General features: G+C 37.7%; 2 protein-coding genes across 2 annotated transcripts; both read left to right on the top strand.

The window, feature by feature from the left end:
- Positions 6,830-9,144, top strand: LOC18772000 (GDSL esterase/lipase At1g71250). The gene is made up of 3 exons (XM_020567158.1): positions 6,830-7,113; positions 7,891-8,538; positions 8,658-9,144. The coding sequence occupies exons 1-3, from the start codon at positions 6,855-6,857 to the stop codon at positions 8,909-8,911; spliced, it is 1,161 nt and encodes a 386-aa protein (XP_020422747.1). The 5' UTR covers positions 6,830-6,854; the 3' UTR covers positions 8,912-9,144.
- LOC18772334 (geranylgeranyl diphosphate reductase, chloroplastic) lies at positions 9,216-10,816 on the top strand. The gene has a single exon (XM_007207552.2). The coding sequence runs from the start codon at positions 9,426-9,428 to the stop codon at positions 10,770-10,772; it is 1,347 nt and encodes a 448-aa protein (XP_007207614.1). The 5' UTR covers positions 9,216-9,425; the 3' UTR covers positions 10,773-10,816.

Consider the following 19,264-nt stretch of genomic DNA (forward strand, 5'->3'; position numbering starts at 1 on the left):
TCAATTCTGCATTATGAAATGAGCACAAGAATTTTCCATATGAACACATCCTAAATTCTTGAATGTTTCTTAGAGGTCATCTTGATAGGGTTTTCTTTTTGTTGCAACGGATGAGACACTGGCGATTGCGTCCTTTGCTGTTTCTTTATTCTTGAACAGCAAGGAAAAGGGAGTCTGTATCCTATCCTCTGCTGTTATTTTTGACATTGATCTTGTGCTTATATCATTTCTTTTTTTGAAAAGAACTTTTAACTGCAAATGTTTTGCTTAAAAAGATACAGGAATGCCAAGATATAGCCAAAGCTTGTCTTAAAAATACCGATCATATTTAAGAGCTTAGAATCCTAAACCAATACATCGCTTCGCTTATCATGCCAAGCTTCTCTCTCTTATGTTCCTTGGGCTTCTGCTCTTCCTCTGATCTGACCTGGGGAGCCTCCCTCCTGGCTGAGGAAGAATCGGAAGAGGGGTGAGTTGATGTCATCGATCATTATTCCGATACTTTGTTTAGCTGATTGTGATCTGAGGATTTAGAAAATACTAACCCTAGTTAGAGAACTACACTCTACAAGCTTAAGCCTTAAATCCCTAGAATCTTGTCTGTACTGTTTTGGTTTTTGGTAATTTCAGCACTGTCATCCCACTCAGAGCATTTCAAATTTTATCAAAATTTTGGCATCAAGTGTGCTGCCATGGCAGTTGGGCAAGTAGATTGGAGGACTCACTTTGCCTTCTTGACTAATGTTTTGTTTCTCACTTTGTTCTTCACCATTAAATCTGTTAAAAATTTTGTTAAAAATACTGACATGGTACTAATGGAACCCACTATTTTGCTAAACAAAGTGCCATGTGTGAAGAAAAAAAAATTAAAAATTATCTTTTAAAAAACTTAATTTAACTATTAAAAATAAAAATTATACTTTAAAATCTATGTTTTTGGTACCTTGACAGCAATCTAGCACAAAACCTTATTCCCATTTACATCGAATTTTATCAGTGTGCCTAAAATCAGATCCCCAAGCCAAATTTCCACTCTCCACCATCACATAACAGCCAAACTTCCTCCCCCCATTCTCACTTGTAATCTCTTCTACCCTATCCACTTTCACATCCATTTCATCCCCATTAACCCATCCTCCTACCTCTAGAACTCATCTCATATTCTGAACAATTGCTGAACTCAAACCTACACCCACCACTTTCTTGCTATGTGGGTTATAAGCTTTGAACCAGGTGAACCCGGTACGGCGTGAGTTATTTTAAATCAAACCACTCTGCAACAGATCTTGAAGGGATTAGGTTTTAACATTTGATTATTTTGCAGGGATTTTGTAAAGGCCATAGATGATTTGATTTTCATGAGAAATACTGTATTGGAAAAGGAGGATTTGGAAGAGTATACAAGGCAGAGTTGCTATCAGGTCAAGTTGTCGCAGTTAAGAGGCTTAACTTTGGAGATTGATTGCTGGAATGTCGTTAGAGACTGACAAATTAAGCCTCTTAACTGCGACAACTTTACCTGATAGCAATTCTACCCGTCCGTTTCGTCGACCTCCAGCGAGGATCCACCCCAATTCCTCTTTTCTTTGGAACAGAGGGGCGGGGTTTTGGGTCTGCGAGAGAGGAAGAGGGAGGAGCAGTCGGGGTTGGTTGTAGTGGTGGTGATGGCGACTGGGAAGGGATAATGGAATTGGAGGAGGGGAATTTGGGATTTTTTGGTTTTAAAGTATTATTTTTATTTTAATAGTTAAATTAAATTTTTTTAAAGATAATTTTTAATTTTTAATTTTTTTTCTTCACACATGCCATTTAGTTTAGTAAAATAGTGGGTCTTATTAGTGCCATGTCAGCATTTTTAATGGAATTTTTGATGAACTTGACGATGAGAAGCAAAGTGAAACACAAAACATCGGTTAAAAGAGCAAAATGGATCACTTTAACTTTAAAGGGGATTTAGTGGAAATTAACTAAAATTTCAAGGGGCACTGTAGCACTTAAGTCAATAAATTATTATACGAGACCAAATCCAAACGTGGAAGACCTTCTAAAAGTCAGTAACTATTCATAACAATCATTAAAGTTATTAGTTGGATCTAAAGTTCAAATGCTAAGAAGGCATTTGGGTATCACCGCGGCTCCACTGTGGTGGTGATGGTATGGTGGGCAGCTGACTTGTGGCTGTGGAGTTTGGTGGTCCGTCAATCATGACTGGATATTGACTCCCTTTCATGTGAAAGACAAAAGCCCTAAAAGAAATTAAAATATGATGTGGCAAATAAAATGTATTGCCATGTTATGTGCTATATGTGTTGATATTCAAAAGTTATTGTTTGGGCCTAATTTGACAAGCTCAGCCCACCGCGGAAAAAGCTCAGAATAAAGACACAGGGACCAAGCAGTTTGGGCTTCGCAAAATAAACAAGAAAACAGAGCCCAAAATCCAACAAAGCCCAGCCCATGATTTGTCAAAACCAACGACAACACGGACTTGAGCTTCAAAAAAGAGAGAAGAAAAGAAAGATCAGCCCATGGCCCAAACTCGAAACTGGGCTTGGAATGATTAAAAAAGGAAAAGACCCAAGAGAGGAATAAGCCCACGTGTTGTTCTCTGACTTTGAAAAGTCAACAATTTCAACTATCACAGAGTTGATTGGGAATTAAATAAAAGCAGGTCAGTGGCTGGCAACTAAGAGAAAACTTCTCTGAAACTCTGCTATTAGAAAGATCAAATCCCTTTTATATATTTGGAAATAATGTTTCTACTCCAAAGAGGGCAATCATTCCAAGAGATAAGTAGGCTATGTTCTCAAAAAGAGATAAGCAGAAGGACATAGAGTTGTTCAAACTGGGAAATCAAACTAAACATCACAGTTTTGAGCTCTCACAAGGGGCAGTTAGAATTAAAGAGGGGTTAGGTTCTCTTCCAAAAAACAGAGAAGTGATTGGTCTTAAAAAGAACTGACTATTGAGAGCCTATCTGCCAGAATTGATAAAAACCCCTTCTTCTTTGTATTTAAAAATGAAAGATTTTTTGAGAATTTTGCCGCCCATTATTAAAAGAAAGAAACCCTACTCTAGAACATTTCTTATAAAAATAAAGAGAAGGTGAACAAAGCAAAACACACACACACACACACACACACACACACACAAAAAGAACAATCAATCAAACAATCAAAAAATCAACCAAAGGCAAAAAATTCAAAATAATCACTTGATCACTGAGCACCTTCAAACAAACTGGAGCAACCAAAAGCTCATCTGAGCCAGAAAAAAAAGCCAGCTATAGATCAGGACTTCCAAAGTTCAGACTTAGAGAAACAAGTCATTCAAAGCGAGACTTCTCTTGTTACAAATTTGGTTCAGCAAAAGCCAAGAGAAGCCGAGTTTGAGTTTTCACAAATATGAAAACCTCAACAAATTTTACAGTGTAGTTCTAGCTTATTAAGTTCTCAAATTCAGCCACTTCTGCTCCTTCAGACTGAAGAAGCCGCAGTTCTGCCCGCTCAAGAGCCTCCCAATGCTTGAAGTAGATTAAAGCTCTGCCAAAATTGAACTTTGATATCAATTTACAACTGAAGCTAAGCAGTTGAAGTTGTTAACCGCTCAATCCAGCACAGGCATACTCAGTCCAGCTCAGATCAGAAGTTTCTACCTAGGCAGAAATGGGATTCCAGCCATCGTTTGTCTTTTTAGAGTTGATTTCTGCCTTTTTTAATTTTGTAAAAGGGAGTTCTGCCTAAAACAGTCCACTTTATTATCATCTATTCTGGCAAGAATTACCAATTCTATACTGTGATAAATTATGAAGTCCTCACTAGTCTGAGGCAGGAAAAGAACTTACTTAGGAGATATTCCTCACCCAAATTCACAATCGCTTGTTTAGAAATCAATAACTTGGGGCACAAGTTATCTGTTTCAAAGAAGTCTGTTATGATTTTTTATTGCTAGCAGTGGCACACTCGCACACCAAAAAAAGTTGGCTTGTTGACCAGTCAATGGTTTTCAAGGCAATTGAGAACTTTGCCCTTCCATCACAGGAAGAAAAAACAAAACGGGTGAACAGTTATCCACGTAGCATTATTGTTAAAATTATTTCGTGCACTACTGGTAATTGTAATTAGTTAACTTCAACTAATTTGTTATCTGGTAAACCCCAAAATTAAGAATCTTAATCCTAAGAAAAGATGAAACATAAAAGCTTGCATCAGCAGATTACTTTACCTCCATGAAAATTCCATCCACTCCAACAGCAACTGTTATCCTTGCAATGCACAGTATCAATTCATTGTCTTTTTACGAGATGAAGATAAAAAATTCCATTGAAAGCCAAGTGTTTCCTATATATTCAATGTGGCCATTTCCTACAGGAGCTTCGTATAGGTGCTTCTCCATCCCTAGAAGCACTATTAATTATTCTCAGTAAATTTAGGTTTTACTCATAAAAAAACTTTCACTTTTGGAAAAAGCCAAAGCTTTTTCAAAAAAGACAGAAAAACCTCTCAACTTTCAAACCAAAGACATGCAAATGTAAAGAATTCCTTAGGAAATCAAAAAATAAATAAGGGCAATTTTGTCCATTTCGGCTTCTTTTAAAATTTTTCTCTCTCCTTTGGGCTTTTCCAAAGTCTCCCTTAATTCTCATAGTTTGTGACTTTCATACAACTTTTTTGACTTTAGTACCACATAAGATTATATTCTTTTTTTAATATTTTATAACGTAATCTTTTTATTTTTATTATAAATTATTTTTTATTCTAATGTTACCCCATATGTCTTGAATTGAATAACTATAGTTTATGTGATAATTACAGGAAAGAATTGTTTATGACCATAATTAATTAACAAATTAAGTGCTTATGACCATAATGATTTTGGTATATTAATTACGTTGCCCTTTTTTTTTTTTTTTCTTCTTCTTCTTTTAATTGCATCCATGAATTCTATTAATTGCATCCATGATTTTGTATATTAACGTTGTCTTTTTTTTCTTCTTTTAACCCAAAAAAATCGTTGGCTTTCTTTCTTATTGTTTACTACCTCTTTATTAGGTAAATTGAAGAAACCTAAGAAAAAGTATATTGAAAATAACAAAATACCTATATGTTAGGTAGATTATATATTATCTCATACTTCCCCCACTAATCAGGTACAATCCTATATTTATCTAGTAAGTTATGTAAATAATCTCATATTTACCTAGTAATTAGGTACATAATCTTATATTTACCTAGTAACCAGGTACATTAGAAAATTCAACCCATATATATACATATATTAATATAAAGCACATTAGCTCATAGTTACATAAAAACGTCATCAATAATTCTCTTGTTCATCTTGTTTTTCTCAAGTTTTTTATTTGTTGCTATGCTGAAACACCATGAATCAACTTGATAATTATTAAACATATTGTATTTTCTATATTTGGGTGTTTACCTAATGTATAGGTACATAATTTCATGTGGGTGCTTGCCTCATCGATTAGTATAATATGTGGATCTTTACTTTATCCATATATTAGGTAAATATTCACAAGGAAAGAATTCAAATTTTAAGTTCTGAAATTCAATTACAATGAAATAATATTAGCATTAAATTTGGATTTCCAACGTGTTTCCTTATTTACCTCAAAGGGTAAAATCGACACAACAAAAAAAGTAATAAAAGTCAAAGGATCTGCATCTAAAATCAAAACAGTGAGAACTTAGCCTAATGACAACTAATCATTTTAGACCTAGATCCAAAAACCCCAAATTATTTTGAAAAACTATTTAAAACAGGGGAAAAAAGAGGGGGTGTAGTTGTGTGTGCTTCCAGTATTCCTCACAATAGAATTGTTTCTCTTTCATAGGAAAATAAAGCACAAAATAACAACAACACATAAAAATAGGAGCATAGTATAAATTTAACTTACAACAGGTAAATTAGCTTGTCTGATCCACTCCAAATTGCGTGGATCAAGTTTTTCACGTATAAGTCCAAATTACTCATTTGATAACTATTTCAATTTTAGTTTTAGTTTTTATTTTTTGTGCCAGAGTATAGAGGGAAAAGAAGGAGAATAGAAATGAGAATGAGAGTGAAGATGATATTGAAAGGGAAGATGGGAGGGAGAAATAACAAAAGTGAAAACAAAAACTAAAAACGGAAATATATTTGAAATTGTTTTCACTTTTGTTACTCCTCTCTCCCATCCTCCCATCTGATCCCCTCTCTCAATCGAATCCTCACTCTCATTATCACTCTTATTTTCCTCTATACTCTTACACAAAAAATGAAAACCTAAAAACTAAAAATTAAAATTAAAATGGTTATCAAATGGGCCTTTAGCTTTTCAACCCCCCCCACCCCCCAAAAAAAAAAAAAAAAAACTTCACACCTTCAAGAAAAATCCTTCAAGTATAATATTAGGGTTTATTACAAATAGACAAAGATGCTTTACCATAGTGAATAGTAACACTACGTAACGATGTGACAGTCACACCGAAGAAATTATAGTTAGGATTGATCTTATTTAATTTTGTTTTGAGAGGCCAGTAAAGGGATACAAACAATGAAAGAAAAAGAAAAGGGAATAAGTCAGAGAAAGAAAAACTCCCTAAATTTGCCAAACAAAAAAGAAAAAAGGAAATATAGTGTTTCTATAAAAACATTGGGAGCTTACTACCAAGTGACACCCAAACTTCCCCAGACATGATTTTTATGCCTATTGCCTAACCCACACTAAGCATGTCCTTTATTTGCACAAACACACTTTTAAAACCCATTTCCTCAACACAACTCAAGCGCATTTCAATTCAATTCAAGAAAGCAAAAGCAGATGAACACAAACTCAAGAAAGCAAATGCAAGATGACAATGTCCCAAGAAAAACTCAATTTCAAAGCAAGCAAGTTGTTGCTTCTTGTTCATCTTCTAGCCCTTTTGGTCATAGCTCATGGGAAATTGCCGCCAGAGGTTTCAAATGACCTAAATGCCCCTGCTGTCTACATCTTGGGAGATTCCTCTGTTGATTGTGGAGACAACACACTGTTTTACCCTCTCATTCACAGCTCCATGTCCTTGTATTCATGCAACGGTTCTGATTCCACTCTGATTCCCCATCTTCTTGGTAACTTTTAATCCCTCGTTTTTTCATTGTTTTTATGAGCATGCTCTGTTTCTGCCAACGGATTTAGCCCAGCATAACAGTGGTCTAAGTTCGAATTCAAATCCCCATGACTCCATGGTAGTGTGTATGAGAAACCCACCTTCCCTTATAGTTTAAACTATCGCTTGTATTAAAAAATTGATTGTGCTCTGTTTCTTGGACTTAATTTCCTTTAAATTATGACATTTTCTGTGTTAGGCCTTTGCTTTTTTGTTTCTTGGACTTGAATTATTTGAGAATCGGCATGTGTATGATTGAAGTTGGCGTTCTTGGTTCTTCTGTTTTTTTGGGTGGGAATTTGACTAGTAGACGCTAAACCATCAAAGAAAATTCGACTTCCAACCCTCAAATTTGCTTCAACTTTCTTCTGATGAAGGAAAAGGCATAGATGCTTGTAAGCATGGGCTGGCCCAAAAAGTATATAAATATGTAGAGCCTGGCTGCTAATTGAATAATAAACACAATTTATCAGTGTCCACTTCAGTAAATTACGGCTAACCAAAGTAATTATGTGAATATATATTAGTGTGCCAATACATTCATATATCCTGGGAATTTTATTTAAAACATGCTTATTGCTACCTATATGTTCATGCATCATGGGAATTTGAAAAAAGAAAAAAGAAAAATGCTAACAAGGCATCTGTTTATTCTGCACTGCAGTAACTAGAATCAATTGTGTGGATTTTAATTTAATGAAAAAAGGGTTTGCACTTACATATTTGTTTGTACCAACAGCTGAGAAGATGGGCATGCCAAATATCCTACCTTTCTACAGTCAAAATGGATCCATTGATGGAATACTAAAAGGCCTCAACTTTGGTTCAGCACAAGCAACAATCATGAACCCGAGCAGCCAGAGCTACCAGTCTGTAAACCAGCAACTACGCCAAGTTTTCGACTCAATGCAGCTCTTACAACTGCAGCTGAGCCAGGAAACAGCTCTCCATTTCATCCGATCTTCCATCTTCTACCTCTCCTTTGGCAAAGACGACTACATCGACCTCTACCAGCGCAAAGCATCAGGCGCTGCAAAACCCAACTACAGTGACCAAGAATTCTCCCACGTTTTAGCAAATCAGATGATACATGTTATAAGGAACCTCTATGACATGAATGTGAGGAGGATGATCTGCATGGGGATATTGCCTCTGGGATGCACACCGCGTATGTTGCTGGACCGGTACAATTCGAATTCCAAAGGCAGTGAGGAAGATGACGATGGAAGGGGTTGTGTGGAGGAGATCAATGCGCAGGTTTCGGAGTACAACAAAATGCTGCACGAGCAGATTGCTATGCTCCGCACAGAGCTTCCGGATGCCCAGATTGTGTTCTGTGATGTGTACCAAGGAATTAGAAAGATCATAAACAACCCAGAACACTACGGTACAAATCACAACAAACAACTCTTTCAAATTTCCATACATTACTGATTTCATTTCATTTTCAAGGAAGGAATTTAATTGCTTCGAATTATAAGATTCTAAGAAACTTACTGGTTGCAGGATTTGAGGATGTAAAGAATGCCTGCTGTGGCTTGGGAATGTATGGGGCAGCAATTGGATGCCTTTCAAAAGATACGGCATGCGAACAAGATACAAGCCATGTGTGGTGGGATTTGTACAACCCAACAAAGGCAGTCAACTCCTTGCTGGCTGACTCTGCCTGGGCCGGCTCTCCCCTTTCCCGCATTTGCCGCCCTACCACCATCCAGGAATTGCTTTCCACTGCTTCACCCTCACATCCAATTCCCACCTGACTCTGCAACTCTAATTTTCTAATAATTTCCACTGTTTTCTGGTTCAAGTAGAAATTAGGACTTCATGAATGTAAATTTCAACTATTTTCCTGAAGCTCAGCGATTCCAGATTCCTCTGTCTAAACTCCTAAGTGGAAATTGGAATGCTGTATTAAAATGGATAAACTGCCGTTTTACCCGTGAACTATCACGCTAATCGAACTTAATTCCCTGAATTATTCTTTTTCAGTGAATTTAGCACTTGAACTCCCTATTTTCTGGTTCAAGTAGATACTTGGGGCTTGATGAATGTAAATTTCAACTATTTTTCTGAAGCTCACAGATTCCAGATTCCTCTGTCCAAGCTCCACGGTGGGTTGCAATATAAAAATAGTAAAAAGTTTGGAACTTTTGAAACCCCCAACGTCCACATTGTCTGATTAATTTAATAATATTCAAAAGCAAAAGCATATCACAAAATCAATATCAAAATAATTAAACTCACTCACCTTGCTGCCAAACAAAACCCTCAACAATGGCCGCAGCAACTCAAGCGCTTTTGAGCCTCTTCGCAGCTTCCCTCCCGACCAAGCACCGCCCTCTCACGATCAGAGCTTCAAAGCCCGCCACCACCAACCCGCCCATAGCCGGCCGGAAACTCCGTGTGGCCGTGATCGGCGCGGGCCCTGCAGGATCCTCCGCGGCCGAGGCCTTGGCTGCAGGCGGCGTAGAGACCTTTCTGTTCGAGCGGAGCGGCCCCTCCGCCGCCAAGCCATGCGGTGGCGCCATCCCTCTCTGCATGCTCGACGAGTTCGACATCCCGCGACACCTCATCGACCGCCACGTCACCCGCATGAGGATCTTCTCCCCCTCCAATCTCGCCGTCGATTTCGGCAAAACCCTGCGCCCCGACGAGTTCATCGCCATGCTCCGCCGCGAAGTACTGGATTCCTTCCTCCGGTCCCGCGCCCAATCGTGCGGCGCCGACCTCATCTCCGCCCTCGTCACCGATCTCGAGGTCCCGACCTCGAACGACGCGCCGTACGTCATCCGCTACATTTCAAACAACTCGCAGAAGGCTCTGGCCGTGGACGTCGTGATCGGCGCGGACGGCGCCAACAGCCGAGTCGCCAAGTCGATCAAGGCCGGCGGCTACGCATGCGCCATTGCGTTTCAGGAGAGGATTAAGCTCACGGACGACAAAATGGAGTACTATGAAGATCTCGCCGAGATGTACGTGGGAAACGACGTGTCGCCCGATTTTTACGCCTGGGTTTTCCCCAAGTGCGACCACGTGGCAGTGGGGACTGGTACGGTGTGCTCCAAGCAGGATATTAAGGTGTTCCAAAGGGCAATTAGGGCTCGGGCCAATTCTAAGATCAGCGGTGGGAAAGTCATCAAAGTGGAGGCCCACCCGATACCCGAGCATCCCCGACCAACTCGTGTCAGAGGACGCGTTGCGCTTGTGGGGGATGCAGCTGGGTACGTGACGAAATGTTCAGGCGAGGGGATTTATTTTGCTGCAAAATCTGGGAGATTGTGCGGCCAAGCGATTGTAAAGGCATCTGAAGGAGGGCAAAGGATGATCAACGAAGAGGATTTGAGGAGGGAGTATTTGAAAGAGTGGGATGCCAAGTACATTACAACATTTAGGTTTTTGGATTTGTTGCAAAAGGTGTTTTATGGTAGTGATGCGGCTAGAGAAGCATTGGTGGAGTTGTGTGGGGATGAGTATGTGCAACGCATGACATTTGAGAGTTACTTGTACAAGAAGTTGGCAGATGGTAATAGGTGGGAAGATGCTAAGATGGTTTGCAATACCATTGGAAGTTTGATGAGGTGTAACATTTTAGGGAAGAAAATGGAGAGTTTGAAGTTGTAAGATTAAATTTTCTTGCCTTAATTGGGATTTTCATTTGCCTTCTAGTTGTTTGATTTGTTTCTAGCTAAACTAAAGCATTCGTGGATTTTAATTGTAGTTGTTGAAGGTAACGGAATTTGTGCATTGGTTTTGTAATGTTGAAAGCAGAGGAAATATTTCAAAAACAAAAATTAAAAATTAAAAGCCAAGTGACCATATTTCAGCCTTTTTTGCATCCTGTATCACATAAAAAAAAAACCAAGTGACCAAATATTTTATGGGAAACATCAAAACACCCTTATTGATTGGTTGCTTATTAGTGAAATAGCTCATGTTATTATTATTTTTTAGGTTTTTAGTCAAAAGTAAAAAGCTCATTTTTGAATGACATATTATACAAATACCTACATAGAGCTGATTTGAACAAAAAAAATAAAAACTAGCTAGTTGTCCTTTTTTAATTGGTTTTTAGAGCATCTCTAGGAGAGTCTCCAAATTTTAGTCAAATTCTAGCTAAAATAGTTAGAAAGCCATTATAGCAAACTACTAGTTTGACATTCTGTGTTGTGAAAATAATCGTTGTCATATTTGCTATGAGAGAAATCAGCAGTGAGAGAAAGCAGTTTGGCGTTTGGTAAACTTTTGTTATAAGTGATGTTTGTACAATGATTAGTTTCTAAGTGTTCGGTAAATTTTTTGTATGAAAGTGTTGTGAGCTGTGTATAATGAACAAAAAGGGCATTATGTTCAAATAGTTTTTCTGTTCAAGTGTTTGATTAAAGGAAAAGCACTTTCATTTTATCTTTATCTTTTATCTTTTTTTTTTCATATTAAATATGTTTCCATCATACCCTAAAATTTATTTTAATTATAAAATAAATATATTGATCCATTAAAAATAAATATATTGACAATAATATGGTCATAACAAAAATTAAGTTAGTCATAAACAAGCAATCATATACATTTCTAAGCAAATGAACTCATTAAACTTGCGGCTACATGATTTCTCAATGCCTCCATTTCTTGTGTTACAAGACCATCTTCTTGTTGTGCATCAACCTCTATCTCAATCTCCTCACCTTGAATACCATTTGGGTCATCTTAACTTTCATCAAAATGACAATGACGTTTGGCATATATTCTTATATAGTTATAAAGTGACATGGTTGCAATAACTATTTTTACTTGTTTTGCAAAAGGATAACTAGGCATGTCTCGTAAAATACTCCATATCTTTTTCCATACTCTAAAAGTGCATTCAATAACACTTCTTAGGGAAGAGTTTGCATGATTAAATACCTCTTTATGACCCGTCGATTGAACACCCCTACGAAAATCAGGAAGATGATATCTTTCATCTTTATATGGTCCTAAGTAGCCTCTCATTTGTGGGTATCCCACATCTACTAGATAATATTTTCCTAAAAAAGAAATATAATTGATTATGCACAATGTAAAAAACTTAAATATAAATTATATGAATTTTTTTCTTTAGATAGAAATAGTACTGTTCACCTGTTTTGATTTTAATCTTGTGAAGGTAGGATGAAGTTCCCTATTGACTTAAAAACCACTGATTGGTCAACAATCCAACTCTCTTTTGTGTATGAGCATGTCACTGCTAGAAATAAAAACCCTAGTAGACTTCTTAAAAATAAATAACTTGTGCCCTAAGTTACTGATTCTGAACAAGCGACTGTGAATTTGGGTAAGGAATATATCTCAAGTAAGTTCTTTTCCTGCATCAGACTGGTGAGGACTTTCACAATTTTCACAGTACAAAACTGGTAGTTTTGGCCAGAATATATGAAGAGAAAGTAAACTGTTTAGGCAGAACTGCCTATTACAAAACTCAGAAAGAGAAAAAAGCCAATTCCAGAAAAGACAACAGAGCGTTGGGCTTCAATTTCTGCCTGGGTAGCTGCTTCTGATCCGGGCTGGATTGGATGTGTCTATGCTAGATTGAATCATCAACACCTTCAACTGATGAGTTTTAGCTGGAAATCGATACCAACGTTTGAGTTTGGCAGAGCTTCAATTTATTAGGAGCCATGGAAGGCTTGCTGAACGGGCAGAATTGAGGCCTCTCAAGTCTGACGATGATAGAAGTGGCTGGATTGATGGTCACTGAGCTGAAGCTGCGCTATGGTGCCTATTCTGCTTGACCAAGGCTTTCTATAAATTTGTTGAGGTTTTCATATTTCTAAAAACCCAGACTCTACTTGACTTGGCTTGTGCTGAACCAAATTTGTAACGAAAGGAATCTCGCTTTGTAAAACTGTTTCTCTGAACTGAACTGAAATCAGAGTTTCGAATTCTAGCTGACTTGTTTCTTTGGCTCAATGAGCTTTGGTCGCTCTAGTGTTTGAAGGCTTTTGAGATCAATTGATCATTTTGAGTTTGTTAGTTATGACTTTGAGAGTTTTTGTCTTGATTAATTTTTTTGGATGTCCTTCATCTATTCACACTCTCACTTATTTTATAGAAAATGCTGGAGTGGGGTTTTTAATTTTTGAATAATGGGCTGCAAATCTTTTCAAAAGATCTTTCTTTTTAAATGCCAAAAAAAATGGGAAAGTTATCTATTCTGGCAGAGAAAAGCCATCAGCAGTCTGTTCCTATGGTGGTCTTTTCCCTGCTTTTCCTGAAAGAAAAACTAATTCCTTCTTTTTCTCTAACCGCCCTTTGTAAGAATGCAATCTGTCATGATGGTCAGCTTGCTTTTCCTGATGAATAACTCCCTTGCTCCCTACTTATCTCTCAAAAAATGTAGTATGCTTATCTCTTGGAAATGACACCTGCTTTGGCGCAGAATTTCTCCGTATATAGAAAGGGATTTTGATCTTCTTTTTTGGCGCAAAAAATGGAGAAGTCTTCGTAAAATACCTGTTTTCATTAACTCCCATCACCTCCCCTGTATTAGTTGAAAGTTTTGACTTTTTCCAAGGTCAGAAAGTCACGTGGGGATTTCTTGAGAGAAACCTTTTTAGAAAGTTATTGCTAACTTGCTTCCTCCTTGGTTAGAGTGAGTTTTCTGACAAAATGGTTTAATGATGTTTATTTAGAATATGGCTAAATTCACAATATGCTAAAAGGGTCTGGACTTATTTTAGCATTTTGGTTTTTGACTCCTAATCCCTGTAAAAAAAAGCCCAAATGTTTTGTTCATGGGTCTCTTGACAAAAATGGGCTAGCGTGCAGAGTTTTGGCCCAAACACAAGGTAAACTTTGGTGGTTGTTTAAAAATGGCATAGGCCTCTTCAATTTGAGGCTGAAAATTAATTTCTTCAAACATGGAGCCTGGAATTGTTTATCATTGTGGGCCAATAGTTTTGGGCTGGGCATGTAGAATTTAGGCCCTAAGAAGTACCATTTGGAGGTTTAGGAAGATTCAAAGTTTGATCACGCAAAGCCGATAGAAATATCCTTGTGTCATGGGCCGTGCCTTCCCATCAGGCACATGCAAATATAAATTGCATGTCAAAATTTTATGTAGCCATCACATTTTGAGTAGATATTCCATTTCTACCAATAAATGGTATTTGATTAGAAGGAGATACGATAAAAAGACAAGCATAATATTAATTATAACATAATAAAACATAGACAAATATTTAAGAGTAGTAAATGGAATAGTTACCTCTTTTTTTTTTTTCTTTTTTCTTTTTTTTTGAGAAGGAGAAATTCATTCATAAAACCACAAACGTATAAAGAGCGACATGATACAGTGGCCTCGTTAAAACCTTCATAGGACAACCTCATGGGACAAATCCCAAGGGAGGAAATAGTACCACACATGTCATGGACTAACATGAGAGTCCAATTCAGGTCGCTTTGGACCATTACAATAAAAGAACAAGTCAAAAACAAAACCTAACACAAAAACCTCCGACGAGAACCGCAACTAGAGACCAACACAGTAGACCCACGTGAGAGGATCGTAGAAACCCCAAATAGTAAACCCACAGGAGAGGACCGCAGAACATCCTAATTGTCAAAAGAAGCCTTCTATGAGCAAAGTCATAGTCATTTGACACCTATACAAACTGTAAGTCATACCATATGAGAAACCAGGAGAGAACATGGAGGATGAACACGGAAACAACAATAAAAAGACCCATGAAAAGCACTCCACTTCAACTCAGAACCTGACAATGAAAACCTCATATGACCAAGCATAGTTCTTTGGTTGGCGTAGAGTAAAGAAGAGCATAATATCCCAACAACTACCATCATCGTCGCTGCTGCCGCCACCTTTAAAACAGAGACAAAATATCAGCCACCAGGTATCACAACTCTCCCAAGGAAAGACACAATCTAGCGTCAGTCGCCGCCGCTGAGACAAAGACAACACCAGGCGCCTGGAACACTGCAAAAACAACCAAAAAAAAGAAAGAAAAGAGAAACATACCTAGATCCAAACAGATCTATACTATCTGGGGAGGGGAAGAGAAGGAGAAGAAGGGATAAGAGGAAAGGAAAATATGGGGAAAAAAGAAAGGGAGATAAGGATAGGAAGGGGAAGATAGGTGGAGGGGAGGAGGGGCAGTGGCCATCTCCCCCCCTTAGGTTCCTCGCGGTTGGTTGTAAGCAAAGAGAAAGGGGATCAGAGTGCGGCTATGTGATAGTTACCTTGAAATGAAGCATATGTCTAGAATCTTGTAGGATTTCCATTGGAGTGTTGTTAAAAGCATTTTCCAATGCTTTAATTACATCCAAAGACACAAGTAAGATACTAAAATATCTACTCACGGTCGCACCAGAATGTTGAAAGAGATCTTGTGCTTTCCATAATTTCCACAAATTTTTTAGTAAATCCCACTTGTTTTTTAATTGTAATTTTTCATATGGTCTTCCTATCTCTTTACTAATATTTGTAACCAACCTTACCCATCCAACTTTATTAAAGTGAGTACCGGGACGATTGCCTAGATCCACCTCCTTGATACAAAGGTTAATGAAGATGGCTATAGTTTAAGCATTCCACAATGCTGACAATTTTCGGGATCCACTTGCAACATTTTCAGTTGTGGTGAAGCCAGTATTTTTCTTTGCCATCATATTGCAATAAAGACATTATATATAAGCACAAAAGAAAATAATAGGTATACAAGTGACTTACAAAACAAACCAAACTTGCCACAACTCAAATGCAGTACATAGATGTTTCTCTAATCTGAACAGTGCATAGATGTTCATCTATCAACATATATATATATATATATATATTCTAACATTAGTTCATCGCAGTATTCAATAGTACAGTATAAAGGAAGACAACTACCTTTTCATCATATCATGTTGTAAAATATAGAAGATTCCTTTTTTCCTAATTGGCATTCAACAACTCCATAAGGAGGTAAGGTTTGGCAAAGCAACAAACTACCCACAGTGCAACTCCAGAAGACCTTTCTCCAAGGCCAAATTATAGGAAGGGTTTCCATTAGAGAGGATTACAGTTCAGATTCCACAAACCTCAACAAACATCTAAAAAAGTGATCGGCAGGAAAAAGGTGAACTAGTCAAATACATGTAAGAGGTCTCGTAATAGAACTTGCCAGAATCATATCTTCGTTGATGATTATGTTCTAAGAGGCTTGAGATTTTCCAGAAAATCAAGGTAATGTCCAATACAAAATAGGCTAGTGCATGCAAGAAAACAAGGTAACTATGGATAAGCGGCATAGAGACAAGAAAACAAAGTAACTATGGATAAGCGGCATAGAGACAAGGAAAAGAAAAAACAAAAGGCAAGACAATAATGAAACATAAATTTACAACTAAGAAAGTAAACTAGAACTAAAGAAACAATCCGCACCTTTAATATATGATAGAGCAAGGATCTCAAAGAGTAATGATACAGTCACAGAGAACAAAATAAACACTTGCACATATAAGAAGTAAAAGTAAACTTTCTGAACCCGTCTGAAGCAATAGATCTGCATCACATCCATAAGTAATTAACAAACATAGGCATACAAACTAGTTCTCCCTGAAAGTGAGAGGAAAAGGTTCGTCGTAATTTACTCCTGGGGAAAAATGTTAACCCAACTATAAAAACTGAGGTAATCACATGCTTATCAAAATAAAGTTGCGATGAAACCACTGACTATAACTCTTCTAGCTCCTAGGATAAAAGCATTTACACTTTTCTAGAACATGAAATATGTTATTTCGCCACAGTAATGGAGAACTTAACACACTCAATATTATGAACTCATAAATCACATCAAAAGTAAAGTACTCAAAAAGGGATTTAAAAAAAAATTCAATCGGATTGCATCGATGAAATAAAAGAAACTAAAAACACCTGCAAATGCAATCTCTGGAAGGTTAGGAGGTGGAAATGATGATGAAACTTTTGCAGCGGCAAAAAATGTCAAATTACTCTTAAATATTTGTAAAAGGTAGTTAATGTCAATACTAGTGTAATTTCGATAATACAACCTACACACCCCGGCTTAGATAATACACGCTTAATTATATGGTCAGGGAAAAAGAATCACGTGAAAAATCCTATTTTCATCTTCTTCTCCCTAGGATTCTTCTCCACAAGTTGTTCTCTTCACTCTTCTCCAGTTATCCACTCTCTCTCTCTCTCTCTCTCTCCAATATGCCTCTTCTCTATTCTCCTGTCTTCATCTTCTCTTTCTTTATATATTTCATCTTTTATTAAATTTTGTGTAAATTAGGTTATGAGTTTTCATTTTTGTGGAAATTAGGTTATGAATGTAATTGCATCGTGGAATTATTTATTGGACAAACTACAGTAAACCCCTCAACCTATAAGGTCATTTACGAGTTCATACCTGATTTTGGAGACATTTACAAGTACATACTCAATGTCGTGGAAAACCTACAATTTGCCCCCTCCGTTAGCAAGATCGTCAGAAAATCCATTATCTGCTTATGTGGCATTTATGAGACCCATTTTTTAATTGACGTGGACTTACAGGTGGACAAATAAATAATAAAAAATTATTTTACTGTTTAAATTATTTTTAAAATTTTTTTAATTCATTTTAAAAAAAAAAAACTCCTCTCTCTTCTCGTACCCAACCCACTCTTCCTCCCGACTCAACCCAACCTCCCAGCCACTCCTCTCCCATCGCCCACCCCCAAACCCAAATCTTCACCTCCTTTCAGGTCAGATTCAGGCAAATTCTAATAAACCTCCTACTCTTTTACAAGAATTCCTAATATTCCGTACAAATACCAAAGTATTGCCAAAGAAAATTCCGCTAAGGGATTTGGCCCCAAGTTGCCTCCCAAGTCGAGGTGGGATCTCTCCAGTGAGTCTGTTGCTATTCAAATCCAACCAAACCAAGCTGCTGCAATTGGCCAGTTCTCCTGGTATCTGCCTACCCAAGCTATTGTTCCCAAGTTGCAGAATAGCCAGTCAACCAAAGGCCAAATTCTTACAGGATTTCGCCACTTAGTTTTTTGCTTGTGAGTGATATCCATTCGAGATTACTGCATCTGAATAGTTCAAATGGGATATCACCAGTTCGGCGGTTATTATTGAGAATAAAATTCCTGCAGTTTCCCAAGTCTGGTGGGATTTTTCGGGTCGGTTATCCCAAGTCTGGTGGGATTTCTTGGCACCTTCTTCGGATCCAGACCCTCCATCCAGGTCGGTTATCCCTCGAATGACATGTCCAACCCCTTCTCCCTCGTCGTCAAGATTGGGACCCGTGACGCCCTTCTACGACTCAACGAACTCGGCCGCCAACTCAGTCCCCGTCGTCAAATATGTGGTCAACTTCCTTGATGACCGTTACTTCTCTGACGTGGATGGTCAAGACGCAGTGACTGAGCTTTGGTGGTAGGGGTAGATCAGACAGAGGAGGGTTTGGTGGTAGATGAGGATCAGACGGAGAAGGGTTTGGTGGTACATGTGGATCAGATGGAGGAGGGTTTGGTGGTAGAGGCTATGGTAGAAGAGAGAGAGAGAGAGAGAGAGAGAGAGAGAGAGAGAGAGAGAGAGAGAGAGAGAGAGAGAGAGAGAGAGAGAGAGAGAGAGAGATTTTTTAAAATAATTTAAATAGTAAAATAATTTTTTATTATTTATTTGGTCCACCTGTAAGTCCACGTCAATTAAAAAATAGGTCCCATAAATGCCACATAGGCAGATAACGGATTTTCTGACGATCTCGCTAACGGAGGGGGCAAATTGTAGGTTTTCTGCGACGTTGAGTATGTACTCGTAAATGTCCCCAAATCAAGTATGAACTCGTAAATGACTCTATAGGGTGGGGGGTTTATTGTAGTTTGTCCTTATTTATTTGTCTATGTTTTGCATTGAATTGAAACTCGATGTTTTGGAGAGCAACCAAAAATCTTGGGTTTGGTTGCTAAGGAGTGGATGAGTGGATGAGTTTGGTAAGCTTCAGTTTGGTGTATGAGTGGATTGTTCAATTTAATTTGGTGAATGCTAGAAATTAAATTTTAGTTATTTAAATTAACTAAAACGTATTTAAGAAAATTCATGATGATGGATGGATATATGG

Source organism: Prunus persica, chromosome G6, assembly GCF_000346465.2.
Source record: "Prunus persica cultivar Lovell chromosome G6, Prunus_persica_NCBIv2, whole genome shotgun sequence".
Lineage (NCBI taxonomy): Eukaryota > Viridiplantae > Streptophyta > Magnoliopsida > Rosales > Rosaceae > Prunus > Prunus persica.

Coding starts and splice junctions, on each gene's coding strand:
- LOC18772000 (XM_020567158.1), top strand. CDS start 6,855: ATGACAATGTCCCAAGAAAAACTCAATTTCAAAGCAAGCAAGTTGTTG. Junction 7,114..7,890: donor TCTGATTCCCCATCTTCTTG/GTAACTTTTAAT, acceptor TTGTACCAACAG/CTGAGAAGATGGGCATGCCA. Junction 8,539..8,657: donor AAACAACCCAGAACACTACG/GTACAAATCACA, acceptor TACTGGTTGCAG/GATTTGAGGATGTAAAGAAT.
- LOC18772334 (XM_007207552.2), top strand. CDS start 9,426: ATGGCCGCAGCAACTCAAGCGCTTTTGAGCCTCTTCGCAGCTTCCCTC.